This window comes from Malus sylvestris, chromosome 4 (genome assembly GCF_916048215.2).
Source record: "Malus sylvestris chromosome 4, drMalSylv7.2, whole genome shotgun sequence".
Taxonomy (NCBI): Eukaryota; Viridiplantae; Streptophyta; class Magnoliopsida; order Rosales; family Rosaceae; genus Malus; species Malus sylvestris.
The window spans coordinates 7,377,515-7,383,646 of record NC_062263.1 but is presented as its reverse complement, the minus strand read 5'-3'; the positions used below and the strand labels follow the sequence as shown (position 1 = coordinate 7,383,646).

Genomic DNA, 6,132 nt, shown 5'->3' with positions numbered 1-6,132 from the left:
GGTTCTGCTAAATGTGAAAATTTTCATTTTCATTTTAGAAGTTGTACGGGGATTTGAACTTAAAACTTTTTTCATTAATAGAAGCAGGAGTACTGATACTTGGTCTTTCTTATATGATTATGTCACAATATTGTACTGGACAAATGTCATAATCAAAACCGTTAATGAATTGTCAATTTGTCTGATTCATATGATGTAGTGTCCAATAGTGATTGGTACAGAATTGATATTATTATTAAATTTAGGAGTAAAAATTTCAACTGATATTGGGTTGGAGCTTGGAGGTAATGAACATGGTTGGGGAGTATGAAAATTTGTGAATTGTCTACCTATTTTTGGTGTTTGTTGGTTGGAAAGCAAATGAGCATGACATGCTGCTAGGTCGCCGGAATTAATCTGGTGTCGGATGGTCCATTTCGGCGGGATCGATCAGAGCCGTTGATTAAAAGTTTAGATTCAATGGGGATCCCATTTATTTTATATAAAATTAAAAGTGGGCAAAGATAATTGTGAACGATGGGTTTTTGGATAAGGTTTTATTTTAATGTACGATACACGCAAGAGAAGAATATGCCACCAAACACCGACTCCCTCGCGTTCCACGTGGCGTTTGGATCTTGGTCCTTTTTCATCTGCATACACTTGATTCCAGCTTCATAGGACGGTTAGGATAAGACGTTAATTCATTCATTTTATGTTTTGTTTTAGTTAAAAAAAAAGGTACGATATTCATCGATAAAGTAGAAAAATAAAAAAGTACATAAGAGGATAGGGTCCAATTATTGCAGGCATCAATAAAAAAATTACTAGGATTTCAATCCGGTTAAAAATAAGAGTATCTTACTCTAATAAGATGGCAAATTTGTACTATATATCACTGAAGTTCATGAAATTTTTTTATAGGCCGACAATGCTTTATGACACCGAATGTTAGACGGTGAAGTATCAACATGTATATAAAATGGATGTAGCGGAGATGTGAATGCTTCGTTGAATGTGTATGCACACAAGAAATGATAATATTAGGAATAAAGATATCCGAGGTAAAGTAGGAGTAGTCGAAATTGAAGTAAAGATGAGAGAAAATCAGTTATGGTGGTTTGGATATGTGAAATGAATGCCTATCGACTTTTCGGTTAGAATATGCGATTACAGGACTGAGGTTCAAGGCCGAATGGGTAGAAAAAGACCTAGAAAGATGTTAGAAGAGACTCTTAAGAAAATACTTAAAGTAGTTGGATCTAACGAAAGAATTGATACATAACCCAGTGCAATGTTGTTATTGGTTTTCTTGAATTTATTAAACCATGAAAATTTATTTTATTTTTTGACTTTTCGCTTCTTATTAGCACATATAAAATAAAATATATGTGATTTTTATCTTTGGTATTGTTCTTTATTTATAAGTGAGAAATTTTAGATTTGATTCTCACTAAAAGTGAATTTGAATAACATTATTATGGTTAGTTCATTATGATATTTAATATTCTACTTAATTTTTTGAGTATAAATATTATCATTTATTTAAAAAAAAAAAAGGGAAAAAAATCAAATCAACTAAAAGGATTTGATAACATTGGAACCTTTCATTTTGATGTGTCAAAAGTCAAACTAGTCTGAAAAAAACTTATCTCAAGTTGGGTGGGCCATCGAAATTGCCAACAATGACAAAAAGGATTAGATAAGAAAAAAAACAAGATTTGACGTATGGAATTGGTGGATTCTCAATGGAGTTCTTCTTTCCTAAATAGTCTCCCAATTAATTTGTCCTACTTTAAATGTAAAGTGGTAAAACATACGTGTGAACTTCGCGTTTCAAAGTCTCGTAGATGCGTGAGTAGACAATTTCTTGTAGTCTTGTATTAACACATCGAAATTTATCATAACAAACGTAACATCTACTCGTTAATAGTGATTATATTAATTCTAGATGTGAGAGTGGACAATTTCTTGTAAAATATTGTATTAATCGAAATTTATCATGACATAAATAACATCTGATCATCAATTTATATTAATTCTATGTAAGTATTGTATGTTTATGATATGATAAAAAAATTATAAGATTTCATCATATCATAAATTATAATAATAAACTAAAAATTAAACTTGAAATTATTTTAAAACGCAGTGGTACGAATTTTATATAAGATTTGAAGTTCTAAAAAATCAGTTAGATCTCTAACCATTGATATTTCGAAATGTTTTTTCCCAAAACCATCCTGCGACACAGCATATAGTCTCCTCTTTATCCACGCCACGATACATATGGATAGTGTTTTACTCATCAATCTACTTGTTCTCGTTTCAAAAAAAAAAAAAAAAAAAATCAATCTACTTGTTCTCCATCTCTCTCTCTCTCTCTGCTTCTCCCTCTCTCTCTCCTCTGCTCTGCGAAACTCGAGGGTCCGAAAGAGAAGAAGAACAAACAAACGAATTCACAAAACGAAACAGCAAATCGACGCAAAACCCAACTCCCAATCCTCGCGCAGACCCCAACCCACCTCTCTGTTTTCGGATCAAGTGATCCGGATCCTCCGATCCGACCAACCCAACTCTCCCCATCCGATTCCATTTTCTGCATTACCGATGACTCGGAGGTGCTCGCATTGCAGCCACAATGGCCACAACTCGCGGACGTGTCCGAACCGAGGGGTCAAGCTCTTCGGTGTACGATTGACCGACGGCTCCATCAGAAAGAGCGCTAGCATGGGCAATCTGACTCACTATGCCGGGTCGGGTTCGGGTCTCCTCCCCAACAATCCGGATTCTCCCGGCGACACCACCAACGACCATGCCACTGCCGATGGCTATGCCTCTGAGGACTTCGTGCCCGGATCGTCTTCGAGCCGCGAACGCAAAAAAGGTTCATTTTTTACTTTTCACTTTTATTTTCTGATCTTAATCTTTGAATTAATTTCTTTTTTCATTTTGCTTAGTTTTGGATTCAAATCATTTGGGTTTGTGGTTTTATGCTTGGATTCTCATTTGATATATGTTTTGGTTAATTATATGGGGTTTAGAGTTGGAATTGAATTAGTTTAAACATAAACGGTATGCTTTTCGGGGAAATATTTGATTTGGATTCTGTATATTATGTTTGATTATTTTTGGCATCACTGTAATTATAGTTTTGGAGTTTACTGTTTTATTATTACTGTTTAACTTAAAGTAGGGTGCTTTGCAATTAGCAAAAATGGATTAATTTTTTTGCTAATTATAGTAGGGGTTGAATTGTTAAATGTTAGGTGGGAGGGGGATCGGGGTCGAACCTGCAGCAGGTTGCATAGATATTAATGCTTTCCGCCAAGGCGGTAAAATGTCATCTGCATAATTAGCTCTCTGAATTTTGGTTCTCTAGAGGGGGCGAAACGCCGGTGAAGCTATTCTAGTTTTGGTAGGTGAAGGAACTATGGCAGTTAATAGTTAAGTATTGTGCAAGTTTGCAACACGAACAGCAACAGCAACAGAAACCAAAGGCATCTTTTTAAGAAGTTCTCCCAACTACGAGGGTGCTACCATAGCCAAATGTATAGTCATTAAGCTTAAGGGCTTTAGATACGTGACCCTCCTCTCGCGGATATTTCGCGGGTATTTTGGACTTCATTTAATAGTATGCCTAATTAATCATCTCATTCAGTATGAGAGGTCACTTGATATGCAATAGAGGCGTTGGAAACTTTCAGATTTAGTGCAATATATTTTCCAGAATGTTCGATCATGTGGTCTGAACCAGCATTTGACTAAACATACAGTTATTTATATACTATTTATCTGTTCTTTTTCGTATGAAGATGGTCTGTTTATTACACAAGAATTCTTCGTTAGTTGTTCTTAAATTTACGTCATTATCAACGTTATATGTTTTCAAGAAAACCTAAGGATCTTATGTAAGGAGTTGAACGAAGTTTTCCTTTTTGTCTTGACTGATTTGGTTTTTCCTTTTTTCTCTTGTAGGCACTCCATGGACTGAAGAGGAACATAGGATGTTTTTGCTTGGACTGCAGAAGCTTGGTAAAGGTGATTGGCGTGGAATAGCTCGCAATTACGTCATATCAAGAACACCTACTCAAGTGGCTAGCCATGCTCAGAAATATTTTATTAGGCAGACTAATGTGTCAAGGAGAAAAAGACGTTCCAGCCTCTTTGATATTGTAGCAGACGATGTAAGTATTTTTTCCGTCTTGCATAACCAGTAAGTGTATGTGTTTCACATTCAAGCACGCAACATGAACTATTTACTATTTTGAGCTTCTTCCGTCCTATGGTTAACACTGTATGGTGTGCTCACCAATTTGTGTTGACTGTTTATTTTGATTCTTTAAACTTAAAAGGTCATGTCCATTGCGTGTATAAAGAACCTATACTTCTGTCTTGAGTCTCTTGATATTTGAGTGCAGTATTTGTCTGGTTAGAAGGTCCATACTTTAATTAATCTGCATCGCAATGCATAATTCTCTCATTTTTTTGTTGATACGATATTTACATTTGCTATCTCGAAAAATTTTCTGCAGTCAGTTGAAACCCAAATGGAACCACTGGACCTCTTACCTGGTAACTATCCAGAAGCTGAAACTCAAAGCAATAATCCATTGCCTGCTCCTCCACCTTTGGATGAAGAATGCGAATCAATGGATTCCACCAACTCAGATGGAGAACCGGCCGCTCCAAATCCCGATACCTCAGTGTCATATTACCCAATGGTATATCCTGCTTATTTCTCACCTTTCCCGATTCCTTATCCCTTGTGGTCTGGATACACTACCGAGCCCACTATGACGGATAAACACGAGGTTCTGAAGCCAACGGCAGTACATTCAAAGAGCCCGATAAATGTTGATGAGCTAGTAGGCATGTCAAAACTGAGTTTAGGGGAGCCTCTAGGTCATTCTGGTCCGTCCTCGCTTACGCTAAAAATGGTTGAAGGGTCGTCTAGGCAGTCTGCTTTCCATGCAAATCCAGGTTCCGGCAATTCAAGCATGAATTCAGGTAGTAGCCCTATCCATGCAGTTTAGAGGGCCGCCGTGCCTTGGGGTTTTACAGGTTAATGTTTATACAAGACTGGAAATGTGCAGTCTGGTTTGGATTTGAGTTCCATCTCTGTCTGTGATTTACCTTAATAATATCTTTTTTGTAATTTTAATTTATAATTTGGTCTTAGGTTTTAGGGCTGTATTATCTTTTGTCAAAATTAATTAAATCTTTGGAACATTTTGTTTTTGTCCTCTTAATGTTGATTATGTAGACATTCGAAAGTTAACCCTTGCGTATAGAATAGTGTTTCACAATTAATAGCAACCATATCAACCATACCAATTAAACTATTTAATTGTATATATCCATCTCGTTTACATTTCTTCAATCTCATCCTTACATGGTGTACGGGTCATTAGATTCCAATGAGTGAGGCAATGAGCAATTGTAACTCTTGCTAGTCGATCATAATTTAAAACTTACTTTCAATTCTTCCTATGATGAAGATATTGCACAAACCATGAGTGACACTTAACAGTATGTCATGGTCATTCAAGCTATGTAGAAGTGATTAGAGAACATATTCAGTTACAACTACAACACAATTAGGTCCCTCTATTCAATACTCATGACCGCATTGTTTTGTTGAAATTTATTTCATATCTTCTATTAAGTTATAACTACAACACAATACGATTCTAGTGAACATGATTAGGAACATTCTTCCTAAGTCATATTTATATGTTTGGGCCAAAAGAGTCTAGAACCATATCTTAGAGTAATTTCCTTTCACCATGGAAGGATAGAGATCTCTTGTTACACACTTACATGTCTCTATGAGTAAATCATTGACCCCAACAGTGCTAGGAACATGCGCAAGATGAGGCATGTACTTTGTTACATTGTCAAATGATCAAAGATGTACTTACAAAAAAAATGTGTTGTCTCAAGTCAAATGATTACTTTGCATTATTGCAACTTGTGAGTTCTTACACGAAATGTATGTGAGAACTCTCCTTGATCGTTATTCAGTGTACTCAACAACCTTTTGAGCACTTATGTGTTTATCTTAGTATCTAACAATAATGACTTGAGACTAGTCATATTCTTGGTTGAGTTGACATGACACATACTACCTTAGCTGATTGTTAATGCCCA

At 35.9% G+C, this 6,132-nt stretch overlaps 1 protein-coding gene across 1 annotated transcript; it reads left to right on the top strand.

The window, feature by feature from the left end:
* The first annotated feature begins 2,261 nt into the window (after positions 1-2,261).
* Positions 2,262-5,211, top strand: LOC126619406 (transcription factor MYBS3-like). Its single transcript, XM_050287771.1, has 3 exons — positions 2,262-2,866; positions 3,958-4,166; positions 4,515-5,211. The coding sequence occupies exons 1-3, from the start codon at positions 2,269-2,271 to the stop codon at positions 5,013-5,015; spliced, it is 1,308 nt and encodes a 435-aa protein (XP_050143728.1). The 5' UTR covers positions 2,262-2,268; the 3' UTR covers positions 5,016-5,211.
* Positions 5,212-6,132: the final 921 nt, after the last annotated feature.

Bases quoted from the DNA above. Each gene is read 5' to 3' on its own strand.
- LOC126619406 (XM_050287771.1), top strand. From the start codon at position 2,269: ATGGATAGTGTTTTACTCATCAATCTACTTGTTCTCGTTTCAAAAAAA. The intron at 2,867-3,957 runs GTTCATTTTTTA...TTTCTCTTGTAG, and splicing joins GAGCCGCGAACGCAAAAAAG to GCACTCCATGGACTGAAGAG. The intron at 4,167-4,514 runs GTAAGTATTTTT...AATTTTCTGCAG, and splicing joins TTGATATTGTAGCAGACGAT to TCAGTTGAAACCCAAATGGA.